The 18,536-nt window shown below is 37.1% G+C and overlaps 1 protein-coding gene across 1 annotated transcript in view; it reads left to right on the forward strand.

Annotated features, from left to right (window-relative positions):
* The window catches only part of NUP205 (nucleoporin 205), an 82,630-nt gene that overhangs the window by 8,998 nt on the left and 55,096 nt on the right, over window positions 1–18,536 (forward strand). The window contains exons 4-14 of the mRNA XM_061198768.1: window positions 753–897; window positions 1,285–1,444; window positions 2,244–2,472; window positions 3,653–3,817; window positions 8,575–8,750; window positions 11,416–11,532; window positions 11,712–11,849; window positions 13,722–13,872; window positions 14,923–15,128; window positions 17,154–17,336; window positions 18,456–18,506. Coding sequence (XP_061054751.1) covers window positions 753–897; window positions 1,285–1,444; window positions 2,244–2,472; window positions 3,653–3,817; window positions 8,575–8,750; window positions 11,416–11,532; window positions 11,712–11,849; window positions 13,722–13,872; window positions 14,923–15,128; window positions 17,154–17,336; window positions 18,456–18,506 — 1,721 coding nt within the window. The remainder of the gene's footprint in view (window positions 1–752; window positions 898–1,284; window positions 1,445–2,243; window positions 2,473–3,652; window positions 3,818–8,574; window positions 8,751–11,415; window positions 11,533–11,711; window positions 11,850–13,721; window positions 13,873–14,922; window positions 15,129–17,153; window positions 17,337–18,455; window positions 18,507–18,536) is intronic.

Genomic DNA, 18,536 nt, shown 5'->3' on the forward strand with positions numbered 1-18,536 from the left:
AACAATTATTTTTTCTGTGCATATTATGGGCCAGGCACTGTGTTAAGACTCCAGGGATATAAAGATGAATAAAACTTCAACTTGTGTAAAGGAGCTCATGGTCTAGTAATTGAGAAAGACATGGAAACCAATAACTATGCCACCATTATGTGCATTAATGCATGGTTCTGGGATGGTCCAGAGGGGAGGCATTTAAATTGACCTCAGGTTGTACAGAGAAGTCCACAAAGATAACGAGGCTTACGGTAGTTGTTGAAAAATGAGTAGGCATATGTCAGGTGGAGTAGGTGTGCACTCAGGAAGACAGAGGGCATCTAGACAGAAGAAATCTCCTGTAAGAGGTGTGAGGCAGTGAGATGAATTTGGGGAACAGAAGGGAGTAGAGTGTAAGAGCGATTGGGCCAAGGGGTGAAAAAAACCATAGGAAATGAAACTGAAACTATAGGCAAAGTAGTTCAAAAAAGACAAAGTAGAACTTATTCAAAGGAGAGCAGTTAAAAAGGGTGAGTAAAAGCTGAAACATAAGAAGATGTTATTTAATTTACTAGAGGAAGAAACGTACAAATATTTGAAAGACTTTTTGTGAAAGAGATAAAACAGTGGGTAGATGTTTGAAGTAGAGGACTCTTAAGACCCTTTAAACCCTAAGATTCTGTGATTTCTTTGAACTGAACATTGGTATAGTGATTTTTGTCTCAGCCTAAACACATGTGTGTTTATTTACTAAATTATTTCTCAACTTCCTTTCCTAGGAGAGCACCAGCAGCCACATTTTCCTGGCCTCACCAGAGGCTTAGTAGCTGTTCTTTTATACTGGGATGGAAAGCGGTGCATTGCAAATTCCCTGAAAGCCTTGATACAGTCTCGACGAGGAAAGACATGGACCCTCGAACTCAGGTCTGTTTGCATGCTAGGATTTCAAGGGGTTAATTAGAAATTGCTTGAAGAATTATAATTTTAGGAACAAAAATTCTCTTTAGTATATATAATTTAAGTGTATAACCTAAGTTGAGTAATAAATAACTCCCTTATTCAGCCAAGAATGACACAACAGTTTAAACCTGCTTTATTTTGTTTACAAATGAAATGTAATTCAGTTATTTATGGTTAGAAGTTTATTGAAACACAATGATCTAAGAAGAATGGCAAGAGCTAGGTTATAGCTCATCCTGGTTGTTTCCAGTAACCCAACATTATCATCAAAAGAGTGTTTGCTATATCCATGTGATGAGAAAGTATAAACATTACTGTTCATTATAACTTTATTAATTTTTTTCATTACAGTCCAGAGCTGGTTTCCATGACAACACGGTTTACTGATGAGCTGATGGAGCAAGGATTGACTTACAAAGTTCTTACTCTTGTGTCACAGATTGATGTTAACAATGAGTTTGAGAAACTACAGCGTGAGAGAGGTTTGGGCAGTGAAAAACATCGAAAAGAGGCAAGGGTTCAATGACATCAATTCACGGGTTGTCTGTGTCACATCTTGGAGGCAGAAAAGTCATGTCACTTAGAACATTCTTCTAATACAGGCATAGGAAAATTAACAATGCATAGGAAAGTGTGTAGGCAGTTGTGTCCATGAAATTGACTTGCACTTGTTTCAGCCTCTTTCTAGTCACTATGTGCCATGCTAGCACTTTTTCTGGAATGAGCCCTTTAAGAAATTTTTTTTTTTTTTTTTTTTAATTTATTTTTGGCTGCGTTGGGTCTTTATTGCTGCGCGCGGGCTTCCTCTAGTTGCGGCGAGCGGGGGCTACTCTTTGTTGCGGTGTGTGGGCTTCTCATTGCGGTGGCTTCTCTTGTTGCAGAGCACGGGCTCTAGGTGCACGGGCTTCAGTAGTTGTGGCACGCGGGCTCAGTAGTTATGGCTCGTGGGCTCTAGAGCACAGGCTCAATAGTTGTGACGCATGGGCTTAGTTGCGCCGCGGCATGTGGGATCTTCCCGGACCAGGGCTTGAACCCGTGTCCCCTGCATTGGCAGGCTGATTCTTAACCACTGTGCCACCAGGGAAGCCCTGAGGCCTTTAAGAAATTGATTGTCCTATAGAGGAGGTTGGGACTTAAGAATGAGGAATTAACAGTAGGTTTTGTTCAGAATTGCAGAGGTGAGATTTTAGGGTCACTTATGGATTCAGATACATTTATATAGTTCGCCTTTATGATAGTTTACATTTTGGAATAAGATCAGGCTTCAGTGTAATTTATTTATACCGATAATCATTCATCTTTATTTCTAGGTTTCTGATCTCATCAAGGAGTGCAGGCAGTCTCTGGCAGAAAGCCTTTTTGCCTGGGCTTGCCAATCACCTTTAGGCAAAGATGACACTCTGCTCCTTATTGGACATTTGGAAAGAGTGACTGTTGAGGCTAATGGCTCGTTGGATGCAGTGAATCTGGCTCTTCTTATGGCACTTCTGTACTGCTTTGATATCAGTTTTATAGAACAAAGCACAGAGGAACGTGATGGTATTGGATTTTGTACCTATTAATACATTTATTTCAAAAATCAGATTTAATTGTGGAGATAACATTTAAGAAGAGTGATTTTTTAACAACTAAGATAAAAATAGTATATTTTATTCCTTTGTAATTCATCCATATTTGAATATTTAGATATAAGATCACATTTTTAAAGTAATTGCAGCCCCGTTAGATATTTCTGTTATCTTTTGAGGTTTTGGAATGGGAAAGTGCTAAAGGATTTGCAATATATGTTTGTTGAGTTAGGCATGCCTAATTTACTTGCTTGTTTTTTTTTTTTTTTTTAATTAATTTATTTATTTGGTTGTGCCAGGTCTTAGTTGTGGCAGGTGGGCTGCTTAGTTGTGGCTCACCTGTTCCTTAGTTGCGGCATGCAAACTCTTAGTTGCTGCATGCATGTGGGATCTAGTTCCCTGGCCAAGGATTGAACCTGGGCCCCCCGCATTGGGAGCGTGGAGTCTTAACCACTGCGCCACCAGGGAATTCCCCCTACTTGCTTGTTTCTTTACTATTCACATTTTAAACCTTTCATTCTAAGGGAGGATAACTATAATTTTTAGTAATATATTATCTTTGACTTTTTTTTTTCTGTGAAGTAGATAAAATTTCTCTTGGTAACCTTGTAAACAGTTACTGCTTAGAACCGAGGATCTCAAAAATGATTCCCACAAAGGAAGCTTATTGCCATTTAATGTCATAAATATTTATAATTATTCCAACAGTTGTCCGCTGTCCCCTTTTGACTGTATCATCCCCGTCTCCTTTCGTTAGGTATGTGAGGAGACCAGACATTTCCCACTCCTCTTTGGTGATCATCCTTAGCCATTACAAAAGGCTTATTTAAAATACAACTACCCCTTACCTCCAATCAAATTGTCACGTAGTACATTGTGTGTCACATAACAAGCAGTACCTGTGCTTCTCATATAGGAATGCTGCCAGTTAATGCATTGGTCAGATTTCCTGTATTGAATGAAATGAATCACAGAATTAAGTAGATGTAGTCTGTTTTTATGATAGTATACTTATTATTTCAAACATTAATTATAATTAGTCATAATTTTTTGATGGGAATACTCTGACTTTCTGATTCTTAGACATTATTCCTGTATATCAAAAGTGAAAATTTCTCTACTTTGGTATAGTTGTCTATTTTTGTTTTCAGATATGATTCATCAACTTCCACTGTTGACAGAGAGACAATATATTGCAACAATTCACTCTCGTCTTCAAGACTCACAGCCTTGGAAACTGCCGGGGCTGCAAGCCACTGTGAGACTTGCCTGGGCACTGGCGTTGAGGGGGATATCTCAGCTCCCTGATGTGACAGGTAAACTGATTGTAGGTCATTTTGTTATGAGGAAATGACATATCAACATTTAACGGCATTTCAGAAAAGGTGTTATCTTTTTCTTTTTTTTTTTTTTGGCTGCACCGTGTAAGAAAAAGATGTTATCTTTAACATGTATAAGCATGAGCCTAGGAAGATACCTAGAGTTGTGGTAAATGAAATTTTGTATTGTGAAATACGGATCTTTTCCTTTTTTCTTGTCTCCCAAAAGAAATTATTTGAAAAATTTTTTCCCTTTCTTGCAGCCAGTGACAATTCTCTTTTAGCTTCTTTTTTTCCTTAAGAGTTTTAGATTTGAAATGACAGTGTAACAGTATTTTTTTTACATTTTTCTTTTTGGTTTTGTTCACAGACAGACTAATTTTTCTCACATTGTGTCAGATTAAAAACTACTATTATTTTAAAATATAGTATATTAGGTGATATTTGGTTCAATCAATAATGGATGGGGAATCTGACTTCTAACAATCTGTTACCCGCTATAGCATATCCTCTTCTGCTGTTTATGTTCAGGTAATTATCATACTAATAGTGGTTTACTCTAACAGGGTGAGAACTATGCTTTTGTTGTAATTTGAAGCCCCCAAAATTGTCACTTCTGTAGGTTTTTAGGGTAAATCTGGAAAGGTTTTATTAACGTTTACAGTCCATGTCAATGTTTCCTAGTCTTAGAGTGTCAGCAGATTCCAGTATCTTATCAATTGTATGATTCCAGAACATTTTGTTCTCTAGTCTCATGCTGTTCCCAAGTGGGCTGTGGAAAGATTTTTTTTTTTAATTTTTGAAATTTATTTTTTCTACAGCAGGTTCTTATTAGTTATCTATTTTATACATATTAGTGTATATATGTCAATCCATATCTCCCAATTCATCCCACCACCACCACCCCCCCACCAGTTTCCCCCTTTGGTGTCCATACGTTTGTTCTCTACGTCTGTCTCTATTTCTGCCCTGCAAACTGGTTCATCTGTACCATTCTTCTAGGTTCCACATATATACGTTAATATACGATATTTGTTTTTCTCTTTCTGACTTACTTCCCTTGTATGACAGTCTCTAGATCCATACACATCTCTACAAATGACCCAGTTTTGTTCCTTTTTATGGCTGAGTAATACTCCATTGTATATATGTACCACATCTTCTTTATCCATTCGTCTGTCGATGGGCGTTTAGGTTGCTTCCATGACCTGGCTATTGTAAATAGTGCTGCAGTGAACATTGGGGTGCATGTGTCTTTTTGAATTAGGGTTTTCTCTGGGTATATGCCCAGTAGTGGGATTGCTGGGTCATATGGTAATTCTATTTTTAGTTTTTTAAGGAACCTCCATACTGTTCTCCATAGTGGCTGTATCAGTTTACATTCCCACCAACAGTGCAAGAGGTTTCCTTTTCTCCACACCCTCTCCAGCATTTGTTGTTGGTAGATTTTTTGATGATGCCCATTCTAACTGGTGTGAGGTGGTACCTCACTGTAGTTTTGATTTGCATTTCTCTAATTATTAGTGATGTTGAGCAGCTTTTCATGTGCTTCTTGGCCATCTGTCTGTCTTCTTTGGAGAAATGTCTGTTTAGATCTTCTGCCCATTTTTGGATTGGGTTGTTTGTTTCTTTAATATTGAGCTGCATGAGCTGTTTATATATTTTGGAGATTAATCCTTTGTCTGTTGATTCATTTGCAAATATTTTCTCCCATTCTGAGGGTTGTCTTTTCGTCTTGTTTGTAGCCTCCTTTGCTTTGCAAAAGCTTTTAAGTTTCATTAGGTCCCATTTGTTTATTTTTGTTTTTATTTCCATTACTCTAGGAGGTGGGTCAAAAAGGATCTTGCTGTGATTTATGTCATAGAGTGTTCTGCCTGTGTTTTCCTCTAAGAGTTTTATAGTGTCCGGTCTTACATTTAGGTCTCTAATCCATTTTGAGTTTATTTTTGTGTATGGTATTAGGGAGTGTTCTAATTTCATTCTTTTACATGTAGCTGTCCAGTTTTCCCAGCACCACTTATTGAAGAGACTGTCTTTTCTCCATTGTATATCTTTGCCTCCTTTGTCATAGATTAGTTGATCATAGGTGCATGGGTTTCTCTCTGGGCTTTCTATCCTGTTCCATTGATCTATATTTCTGTTTTTGTGCCAGTACCATATTGTCTTGATTACTGTAGCTTTGTAGTATAGTCTGAAGTCAGGGAGTCTGATTCCTCCAGCTCCGTTTTTTTCCCTCAAGACTGCTTATGGAAAGCTCTTTTTGTGTTACAAGTTTTTCTTTGGCCAAGTATTATTATTATTTTTTAATAAATAAATTTATTTCTTTATTTATTTTTGGCTGCATTGGGTTTTCGTTGCTGCGCATGGGCTTCCTCTAGTTTTGGGGAATGGGAGCTACTCTTTGCTGTGGTGCGCAGGCTTCTCATTGCAGTGGCTTGTCTTGTGGAACATGGGCTCTAGGCGCATGGGCTTCAGTAATTGTGGCACACAGGCTCAGTAGTTGTGGTGCACAGGCTTAGTTGCTCCACGGCATGTGGGATCTTCCTGGACCAGGGCTCGAACCCATGTCCCCTGCATTGGCAGGTGGATTCTTAACCACTGAGCCACCAGGGAAGTCCCTGGCCTAGTATTTTTTTATGTTAAAGCTGGTAGATGGTGAATTAGACACTTACAGACGTGTACAAATTCTGTTTCTCAACTACACCTCTTATTCATTTACAAGTCTTTTTTCAGTACTTTTCTGGCATAAAATTACTGTATACTTTTAAGTAGCTATGTGATAGTTAATCAAATTCATATACTGTAAATTACTATACCATTGGCCTAATCTTGAGAGGCACAGTAGAAAATACTATATACTTCACTAGATAAGAATAGGAATCCAGGCCTAGTTTCAAGTCCTAGATCTTTGGCTACTTAATCCCTTTAGTTTTACATGCTCATACCCTCTTATAATCTTTGAAATTAGGGGTATTATAATGAATTTTTTTGGCTGTGCTGCATGGCTTGTGGTATCTTAGTTCCCTGACCAGGGATTGAACCCAAGCCCTCGGCAGTGAAGGCGCGGAATCCTAACTACTGAACCACCAGAGAATTCGCTATAATGAACATTTTAAAGTATACATTTTTATCTGTTAATTTATATTTTAAAAATTACTAGAAAAGATGAATAGCTTATATTGCAGAAATGGTCATTTCTTGAAATAATCCAGACGAGTTTTAACAAAGATGTGAATTTTGAAAAATTAGTTCCTACTCTTTTTGTAGACTTCTGGACATTTTATAAAACATGTTTATTACATTATTTTGTAAAAAATGTGTTTTGAATTTTACTAAACTGATTAAAATTTTTATATACTGTTTTGAGACGACAAAACTCAATTTACATTAAGATATTAGTGTGCTTTATTACCTAAGTAAGTAGTCTTCAAGTAAGTAGGCTTCCCTGGTGGTGCAGTGGTTAAGAATCTGCCTGCCAATGCAGGGGGCACGGGTTCGAGCCCTTGTCTGGGAAGATCCCACATGCCACGGAGCAACTAAGCCCGTGAGCCACAACTACTGAGCCTGCGCGTCTGCCTGTGCTCCGCAATGGGAGAGGCTGCGACAGTGAGGAGCCCGCGCACCGCGATGAAGAGTAGACCCCACTCGCCGCAACTGGAGAAAGCCCCCGCACAGAAACGAAGACCCAACACAGCCAAAAATAAATAAATAAATTTATTAAAAAAAAAAAAAAAAAAAAGAACTAGTTCTTAATTCCAGTATTTCTGAATTCAAGTGAAGGCTTGGAACTAGTTATTGTTATTAATATTTAATTAATATTAATAATTAATAATTTTAGTAATCATTACTGTTAGTAGTAATAAAGAATTAAACTATTTTATTCTCAAGGAGTTTGTATGATATGGGTAGATATACAGACTTTATTTCAAAATGCAAAACAACACATAAACAAAAAAAGAAAAAAAACAACCAATCTCTTTTCCTCTGGTTGAGACTATCCTGGTTTATATCTATTCCTGACCCTTTGCAAGGCATTGAAAGTGTACTTTAAGTAACAGAATGTATTTGGTCTCTATGACAGTGAAGCAGAATAAGCTATTTAACATTTCTTTTTCAAAGACAGATTATCACAAAATTACCTAGTAATTTAAAAAATATATATATATTTATTTATTTATCATTTTTGGCTGCGTTGGGCCTTCGTTGCTGTGCGCGGGCTTTCTCTAATTGTGGCGAGTGGGGGCTAGTCTTCATTGTGGTGCAGGGGCTTCTCATTGCGGTGGCTTCTCTTGTTGTGAAGCACGGGCTCTAGGCGCGCAGGCTTCAGTAGCTGTGGCACGCGGGCTTAGTAGTTGTGGCTTGCGGGCTCTAGAGCACAGGCTCAGTAGTTGTGGCACACGGGCTTAGTCCCTCCGCGGCATGTGGGATCTTCCCCGACCAGGGCTCAAACCTATGTCCCCTGCATTGGCAGGCGGATTCTTAACCACTGAGCCACCAGGGAAGTCCCTTAAGTAATTTTTTTATCACTCTCGATGTTATTGTGAAGAGTAGATGATTTTCTAATGTACTTTTTCTGTAGTTCTTTGGGGTTTGTGAGTCAATTACAGTTACACACTGTCTTATTTTGTGTACAGAACATGTTAGAAGGTTGAGAAGAGATCTGAATTTTGAACCATCAGCAGAATATTTTGAGATATTATAATCTAGTTTAGTAATTTTTCCTCCATGTGCTGTTTTTCTAAATATGTTCCTAGCTCTGGCTGAATTCACAGAAGCAGATGAAGCAATGGCAGAGCTCGCAATTGCAGACAGTGTTTTCCTGTTCCTCACTGAATCCGTAGTGGTGTCAGAAAACTTCTATCAGGAGGAATTTTATATTCGTAGAATCCATAATCTCATTACAGATTTCCTGGCACTTATGCCAATGAAGGTAAGTGTAATAATGTAAGATGAGTAAAAAGTAGTAGAAGAATTTTATAAAATAATTTAAAATTGACTAATTAACTAACTTTATGTTTTGGAAACTAATAAAATCTTTTACTGTAGACTAATATTTGGCAGTAGTTGTTATGTTACAGCTTGTGAATTAGTTTGTGATTCATGAAAATGAAATAATGTAAGACCCATTAACTGAGAACAAGCTAAAAGGAAGAAATATTTGATGTTGAGAATGGTTTGTAATGAGAAAATAATGGGCAAACGAAAATGCTTCTGTGGGGAGAAAATTATTAACTTCATGCTACCCTGGAGAATCAGTGCTAAGGTTGTCTTATTTAATGCCTTTTATACATGATTTGGAAGAGGTATAGTGGAGAATCTCCAGTTTTATAGTTTCATAGATAATTGTTTAGACTCTTAATTATAGTGTATAAATAGACCTCCACATAGATATGGGTAAAGTAATGGGTTTAAGAAACTAATGCAAAGGTTGCTTTTTTTCTTTCTTTTTTTTTTTCTTAATAACAGGGCCCAGGGGCCCTGCCCACCTTTAGTGAGGTTACATTTGAATAAAGTGCTCGAGCTATAACCTTGATCCAAAAAGGAATTCTTAGAGCAATTTCAGACCGTTCCTACATAGCATATGTTCTGTGTGCCATTTTGTGCCAAGGAAGCCATCAGAGTGGTGGCAGGAAGTAAAGGAGGGGGTAAAGTCCTATAAAACTGCCTTTTGTGTGTGTGTGCATAAAAAAAGCACCCGAAGGGTCTACACTTGTAATACCGATGTGCAGTTCTGATATCATACCTACTGAAAAACATAAGGCAAATGGAAAAACTACCCAGAATGGCAGCAAACAAGGAATGAAGTGCTTACTCATGATATAATGAATCAAGTGTTCATTGAGTTTCTCCTGTATTCCAGGTAACCATGCTAGGAATTGTGAAGAAAACAAATAAGTAGGGGATTGATTCCCTGCCAGCAAAGAATATATAGTCTAGTTCAGCGGTCCCCAACCTTTTTGGCACCAGGGACTGGTTTCGTGGAAGATAATTTTTCCACGGGAGCCGGGGGAGGGGGTTGGGGGGGATGGTTCAGGCGGTAATGCGAGCGATGGGGAGCGGCAGATGAAGCTTCGCTGCTTGCCCGCTGCTCACCTCCTGCTGTGCGGCCCGGTTCCTAACAGGCCATGGACCACTGCTGGTCCACGGCCTGGGGGTTGGGGACCCCTGGTGTCTAGTTGGAGAAATGAGATATACACAGAAAAATACAGGTAGTAACAGTAAGTAAATGACAGGTATAGACAGTAAATTACAGTGGATTTCTTAGGCTAAGGGTAGCTCACTCAGGACTGGAATAGTCAAGGAGTGTTTAACAGGTAACTTGAGACCTCATCAGCCTTGAAGGATGTGATAGATTAACATCATAGAATTTTGGAATAGGAAGAAATCCTTTCATTTTACATTTGTGGAAATGAAGCCTTAGAAAGGGTTAAGGCTTTAACTTTTTCCTAGTTATTAGTCCAGAAGGGACTTTTACTATGGAAAGATAGTGGTCATCTGGAAAGATAAAGGCTGAGAGGAGTTTGAATAAACAAAGTCATATATGGTTTGGATAGGGTAAACAATGAACTTATTCACACAATTTTGGGACACTAGAATTTTGTTAATAGATATAGTACTATTTAGGTTATCTGTGTCTTCTTAAATGAGCTTTGAAGGTTTGTGTCTGTCAGTGAATTTGTTTCATTCCAGTTATCAAATCGATTGGCATAAAGTTATTTCTAATATTCCTAATATCATACTTTTTATGTCTGTATGATCTGTAGTGATGTTTCTTCTTTCATCCCTAATATTGGTTAATTTGTGTCTTCTCCCTTTTTTCTTAACCCGGCTAGAGATTTATCAATCTCATTGATCTCTCCAGTGAGCCAGCCTTTGGCTTTGTTGATTTTCTTATATTTTCTTTCACTGTTATTGATTTCTGCTTTTATTATTTTTTTCCTCTCTGCTTGGGTTTTAATTTGCCCTAATCATTTCAGTTTTTTACCACAGAAGCTTAGATTATTGATTTGAAACCTTTATTTTTTTCTACTATAGACATTTAATGTTATAAATTTATCTGTGATTTCTGTTTTAACTGGGTCACACAAAATTTGATATGTTGTGTTTTCATTTTTATTCTATTTATGTATTTTGTAATTTTCCTTGAGACTTCTTTGATTGCTGAGTTATTTACAAGTACATTGTTTAATTAGCGAATGTTTGGGGAGCTAGTTTTGCTCATTACATGACTATAGTGGTGGTATTAGTAGTTAGTAGGTAGTACCAGGGATGCTAAATGTCCTGTAATGTTTAGAATCATCCAACCTAGTGAAGAAGTATCCTACGCAAAATGTCAGTAATTGAGAAACACTTTAGTTAAAATTAACTTATCTGTAGTGGAAAATGCATTGAAGTTTTAAGATATTATAAATTATGGTTAATAATATTGCAGTAAAATTCCTAGCATATTTCTTCACATTATTAAAGTGGAATAGATATTTAAACAATATTTTTCTTTTATGTAATCACTTTTAGACAGTTGCCTGATTTTCTGATTTCATTATTATTAACCCATATAATAAATTTACATATAAACTATATAATAAATTTAATAGGTGAAACAGTTGAGGAATCGGGCAGATGAAGATGCTCGAATGATTCACATGAGTATGCAGATGGGCAACGAACCCCCCATTTCACTTAGAAGGGATCTGGAACAATTAATGCTCTTGGTAAGTTGTTATATTGGATGGACTATCATCTCCCTCTCTCCGTTATTTTTTCCCTACCTTTGGAAAATTTCAGATCTAATATCTTAAATATACAAGTGAATCCAATAAAGTAAATTTTTATTTAAAAGTAATTTTTGAGTTACAGGCATTTTCCCACAGTCTTTGTTTACTGTTTGCAGATTGGTGAGCTGTATAAAAAGAATCCTTTTAATTTGGAGCTTGCACTAGAATACTGGTGTCCCTCAGAGCCTCTTCAGACTTCCACTATCCTGGGTTCTTACCTTGGGGTGGCTCATCAGCGACCCCCTCAGCGCCAGGTGAGCTCCTAGTTTTTCTACTTTTGTACTCTGGGATGGTAACTGGAAATCTTAAAAACATGAAAAATGGTATTTCCTGCTGTTATTGCTGTTCATGCAAATGAACACTATTGTAACCTTTAGACATTTATACTTTTTCCTTTTATTTAAGGAAATTGAAACTCTTAAATTGATCTGATCATTTTGGAGTTTATATAGTCAGCCTTATTATTAGATACTAGCTATGCATCGGAGCACTAGACACAGAAAATTGTCTAGTTTCTTTATGAGTCACTTACTTGGATTTAATTAGTATTTATTAACTTACTCTGTCCTCTCTATAGGCATGACAAAGAATATACATCATTCTTAGCAAGTTGAGGAAGATAGGAGAGGTAAAAATACTGCAGGAAAAAGGCTTAGAAGTTATAATTAATGACAGAATGCCTATGAGTCAGTAGATAATGTAGGAAAAAGTCCATTTTCTATCCTGTAGTAACTAAAGGATGCTGTGCAGCAGCAAATCAGATGGATTGCCATATCTGTCTTCATCTCTTTGGGATTTTCTGTTCTAGATGTTTTCATGCCATATGCAATTTTCATTTATGCTAGAGTCTAAGATCAGGACCCCCTCTTTTTAACTGTATTTCTTACATTTATTGTTTCACTTTTTTCCATTTAAAAAGTTTTGGAGAAGGGTTTATTAAAACTTCTTAAATATTAAAAAAAATTTCCATTATGAAAATTTTCAAACATATGGAAGAGAGAATAATTATAATAAACACCCAACATCTTAATTTATTTTTATTATTTTTACAGCAAATGCCCCTTTCCATTTAATCATTTATTTATTGACTGCGTTGCGGTATGTGGGATCTTAGTTCCCAGGGATCGAACCTGTGCCCCCTGCAGTAGAAGGGTGGAGTCCTAACCACTGGACTGCCAGGGAGTTTCCCCAGAAGAATTTCTTTTTTTTTTTTTTTTGCCTTGCGACTTGTGGTCCCTTGGTTCCCCAACCAGGGATTGAACCCAGGCCCTCAGCAGTGAGAGCATGGAGTCTTAACCACTGGACCACCAGGGAATTCCCCAACATCTTAATTTAATAGCTGTTAACATCTTGCCATGTTCACTTCCACTCTTGTTATTTCTACTGCTTTTATTTTGCTGGGTTATTTTAAAGTAAATTATAGGCAGCATGACCTTTCACCTCTCATTGGTTAAGTTAGTATCTCTTAAAAATAAGGATATTTTTCTGTATAATCATAAAATTGTTATACCTAACAGATTTAACAATAATTTCCAGAGATCTGTAACATTTTTGGTTCTGAGTTCCAACTAATTAGTCTGAATAATATGTTTAGTTGTTGATAATAGATTTAAGGTATAAGCAAGAGAAAAGAGAAATCTAAGAAGTGGACTTAGAGAACAGGAGCGTAGGAACATGTATTGGCCAGAACACAAAACAGAATATGTTTAGGTTACTATAAAAAGTTCTTTCAGGTTCCTAGATCTTCATACTAAATTTGACTGGGATTTAGGAACTCTGGGTTCTAAGTGTACCTTTGAATTTGCTAGTTAATTTTAAATGAGTAAATTTCTTCAATTGTTTTACATATTTAGAATGTGAGTAGTCTTATGTTTTGTGATATTAAGATGTTTTTAAAAATGTACTTTATGTTCACAAAGATATTCTATAATTGCATTAAATTGCTAATGACAAACTTGAAAATGCAGTTTTTCATAAATAGAATACCAGATTATTTTGTCTTGGGTGGGGAGTTAAATGAGAGTACTAAATTCATTTTAGTTCATATGTAGTCTTTATTAGCTAGTCCATGTTGGCTTAAAGTTAAGATATGCTTTATGTAAACTGTTGGTTTTTCCCTATTTCAGGTTGTCTTGTCAAAGTTTGTTAGGCAAATGGGTGACCTGTTGCCTCCAACTATTTATATTCCTTATTTGAAAATGCTCCAGGGATTGGCCAATGGGCCCCAGTGTGCCCACTACTGTTTTAGTCTACTCAAAGTCAATGGTAGCAGTCATGGTAAGAAAAATCTAGATGTTGTCTAAGTTTGTTGTCACATTCAGTATCCTTCTACCTATTAAAGCATATTGGTTATATGTGGTAGGTTCTGCTGGGCGTATACGTTATTTTTATAACAGAGAGAAGCCCACTGCTGGCTTTATGTATGGCGATGCTTTGATTATGGTCTCACAGACTGGAGAGTTACCATTTGCTTTATAAAATACAGTTCAGTTTAAGAAATGAGAATTAATATACATTTTTAAGAACACATCTGGTGCTCAAAGCAAAATATACACCTTTGCTACATAAGTTTGATTTCTTTATCTTCATAAGTCCTTATTTTCTAAATTTCTGTTCTTACAGTTTTTCTCTCAACCCTCTCCCAATTTCCTCACTTAATTTTCAGACTTGAGTCTGGTTACACCAAAAATAGTGCAAAAGGGAAGAGAAAGAAATATTTATTAAACACCTCTGTCAGGTAGATATTATTACTTTCGTTTTTACATGTGAGGAAACTGAGGTTTAGCAAAGTTAAGTAATTTACCGAAGGTCACGAGTCACAGGGAAGCCATGATTGGAACTGAGATCTACCTGGCTCCAAGACTTGTGTTTTGACTATTCTGTCAAGGCTTCCTTGTCTTATCTGCTAGGCTTTTGCTCTCAGTGCTTGGTATGTAATAGAGTACTGTAATTTGCAAATCTAGATTGTAGTTCTCTCTCTCTTTGGGAATTTAATTTAAGCTCAACATTTGGGAACTACTCATGGGAAAAGCAGCCCTGTATAGTTACATGACAACACAGAGTACTGTCCTGGATTTGAAGTAGGTAACTGACATCCAAAGTAATTTACCTTTGCATTACATGGGCACCACCCAGTTTTAGTCCCAGGGATAAATTGATCCAGAGTTTAGTTTACAGAGGGTTTCTAACCCATTTTCAACACACAGCTTATCTAGGACAAAGGCAAACAAAGTTTACTGTTTTAAATTTATTTTCTTCCTCCATTTCCAAGCAAATGCTTAGACAATTTTGAAAGGAAATTCTATGCTGTGTTGTGTTTCTTTACAGTTGAAAATATTCAGGGGGCAGGCGGCAGTCCTGTTTCCTGGGAACATTTCTTTCACTCCTTGATGCTTTACCATGAACACCTCCGGAAGGATCTTCCGAGTGCTGATAGTGTCCAGTACCGTCACCTTCCTTCACGTGGCATCACCCAGAAGGAGCAGGACGGGTTGATTGCTTTTTTACAGCTCACATCTACCATCATTACTTGGGTAGGTAACCCACCCACAGCATGTGAGAATGTAACTTTATTTGTGTTCTAACACAGTGGCATTGTAAGGAGCCCCCAAGTTTCCTTATAATGCTTAAAGTTTATGAGTGATAAATTTAGCATATATATTTGGCGTTCTGGTTTTTTTTTTTTTTTTTGTGGTTAGTATTTTATGCTATTCTGTTCCTAAGTTCTTTGTTTCTTCACCTTTAGAGGGTATAGTTCTGGTAGCCCCTGCTTACTGCCATAAGTGTGTATGAAAATAATAGCCTAAGCCTGAAAGAAAATAATCAGAAGGGCAAATAAGAATGAGCTGTTGGATACACATCCTTCTAGAAGGTTTCCTAGCATAGGTGTGGATATATAGGTTCTTGTGTATATACATATATATATACACATAAAGAGTATTTTTAATTAAAAAGAAAATTTATTTACTGAATATTTTTTCTCATATATATATATATATATATATATATATCATATCTTCTTAATCCATTTATCTTTTGATGGACAGTTAGGTTGCTTCCGTATCTTGGCAATTGTAAGTAATGCTGCTATGAACGTTGGGGTGCTTGTATCTTTTCAAATTAGTGTTTTTGTTTTTTTCGGGTATATACCCAGGAGTAGAATTGCGGGGTCATATGGTAGTTCTGTTTTTAGTTTTTTGAGAACCCTCCATACTGTTTTCCATGGTGGCTGCACAATTTACATTCCCACCAACAGTGTAGGAGAGTATCCTTTTCTCCATATTCTCGCCTTTGTGTTATTTTTGATGATAGTCATTCTGACAGGTGTGAGGTGGTATCTCACTGTGGTTTTGATTTGCATTTCCCTGATGATTAGTGACGTTGAGCATCTTTTCATGTGCCTGTTGACCATCTGCATGTCATTTTTGGAGAAGTGTCTTTTCAGGACTTCTGCCCATTTTTAGTCGTGTTGTTTGTTTTTGTGATGTTGAGTTGTGTGAGCTGTTTATATATTTTGGATATTAACCCCTTATTGGTCATATCATTTACAAATATTTTCTCCCATTCAGTAGGTAGTCTTCGTTTTGTCGAGGGTTTCCTTTACTGTGCAAAAGCTTTTAAGTTTAATTAGGTCCCATTTGCTCTTCTAGTTGTTTCTTTTGTTCACTAGAGCAAAGCTAAGTTCCTTAGTCTGACATTCTCTCCGAAGGATAGGAAGAGTGTCTTCTAACTTACTGGTTTTTCCAGTAATGCTAAATAGTATTAAAGGTCGAAACATAAAGTTTGTAATTATTTATTTATTTATTTATTTATTTATTTTTGGCTGCATTGGATCTTCGTTTCTGTGCGAGGGCTTTCTCTGGTTGCGGCGAGCGGCAGCCACTCTTCATCGCGGTGCTCGGGCCTCTCACTATCGTGGCCTCTCTTGTTGCGGAGCACAGGCTCCAGACGCGCAGGCTCAGTAATTGTGGCTCATGGGCCCAGTTGCTCCGCGGCATGTGGGATCTTCCCAGACCAGGGCTCGAACCCGTGTCCCCTGCATTAGCAGGCGGATTCTCAACCACTGCGCCACCAGGGAAGCCCTGTTAATTATTTCTTGTTGAATTAAAATGGAGTGATACTTGATACCGTGTGTGTGGGAGTGTGTGTGTGCATGTGCGTGTGTGCGTGTGTGTGTATTTCCATTTTTTTCTCAGAAAAGGACAAGGTATTATATTCATTCATATCTAACATAGTTCCAGAAAAGATGTAAAATGCCTATGTAAGATTTATGTGACCCTGGAAGACTTTCTCTGTTTGTATGTATTATTTTCCATTCTTAGAGCTGTCAAAGTAATTCTACAAAGGCTATCTTTTCTCCATTTTTTACACTGAGCTAGTGATCTGATTTGATCTACTGGTAGAGTTCAAGCATTTGCCGTAGGCTTATCTTTGTTTTAGTGTGTATTAAGCCTATGAATACTCAGTGTAAGTGTTAGCAATTTAGATGATTACTGGTCATTTTTCTTAGCTTTTGAAAATGGAAAGTCTCTCTTGTTCTTTTTGTATTCAATACTCAGAGTGAAAATGCTCGTTTGGCACTCTGTGAACATCCTCAGTGGACCCCCGTGGTGGTGATTCTGGGACTCCTGCAATGCAGTATCCCTCCTGTATTAAAGGCCGAACTATTGAAGACACTTGCAGCGTTTGGAAAATCTCCTGAAATTGCTGCTTCTCTCTGGCAGTCATTGGAATACACTCAGGTAGTATTATGAGCTCTCTTATTTACATTATTACAGTTTGGAAGTGAGATTTGATAATATTGTACAAGCAAGTGCATCCAACTGAAACGTATAGTATACCACGAACTTCACAGATAGAAAGTTATGATTTTGGTACTAAGCATAGCATCAGAAACTAACAGGCTTGGGTTTTTCTCTTGGATCAGCTGACAGCTTCACTGGGTTACTGGAGACTGGTTCTTCTCTTTGTTTTTCAGTGTTTGTAAGATTAATAAATTCCTCAACTCTGTCTTTGATACTAGGCTGATGTAAGCCTTCAGAAGTCATCTGTACTCATTAAATGTGGGAGATGCCTATTTTTTTTGCTGCTTCCTTCTGTGCCCTTCCTGTCTTACAGCAGACGAGTGAAGTGTCTCTATCAACTCTTATTTCTTTAGTTATAAGCCCTATTGGAATTTTTATGTCAAGATAGAGTTATTCTATATGTGGTAAAGTAAAAAAAGGAAAATAAGAATGTGTCCTATAGAGATTTTTCTAGTAAAATGGTTAGGAGGAATATATGTTTGTCTTAGAAATAATACCACATAAGGGAGCCTATGATTCTGACACATTGGTAAAGCTACTGTTTTGAAGCAGTATTCTAGTTGTTTTGTGACATACGTGTCCTGAAGATGTTAATGATACTTTATAAAAACAAAAATTAAGGGAGTTGGTGTGTGCTGGAGGCTTGGCCACTTTTAGTTTAGTGTTGATACTTCATTTTTTCATTCATGAGCGTGTCAGTACTTACCATTGTCCTAAGTGCTTCTTTATACCTAAGATGAAGTGTGTTTGGGTGAGATTTCATCTCATAAATCCTTTTAAGGTTCATTCCTGGAATATCTGAGAGGAAAATTGCTGAAAACACATCTTGTGTGCACTTAGAAATTACCAGTTTTCTGAATCCCAGGTAATTGGAAGTTCTCCCTGAACCTGGACGTAATTGCTAATGAAAGTTCATCAGAGACTTCTCAGTTGTCATTTCTGATCGACATTGTAAGATGTAGGATGTGGTGGGTGTTGTATATGACTATTATTGCAAAGCTGCTTCTTTTCATTGATAAATGAGTGCTCCTAACATCTAATTCTTATTATTTTAAGATACTGCAAACCGTAAGAGTTCCAAGCCAGAGGCAAGCTATTGGTATTGAGGTAAAGCTTTCCTTTTAGTTTAAATGCTAT

Source organism: Eubalaena glacialis, chromosome 8, assembly GCF_028564815.1.
Source record: "Eubalaena glacialis isolate mEubGla1 chromosome 8, mEubGla1.1.hap2.+ XY, whole genome shotgun sequence".
Lineage (NCBI taxonomy): Eukaryota > Metazoa > Chordata > Mammalia > Artiodactyla > Balaenidae > Eubalaena > Eubalaena glacialis.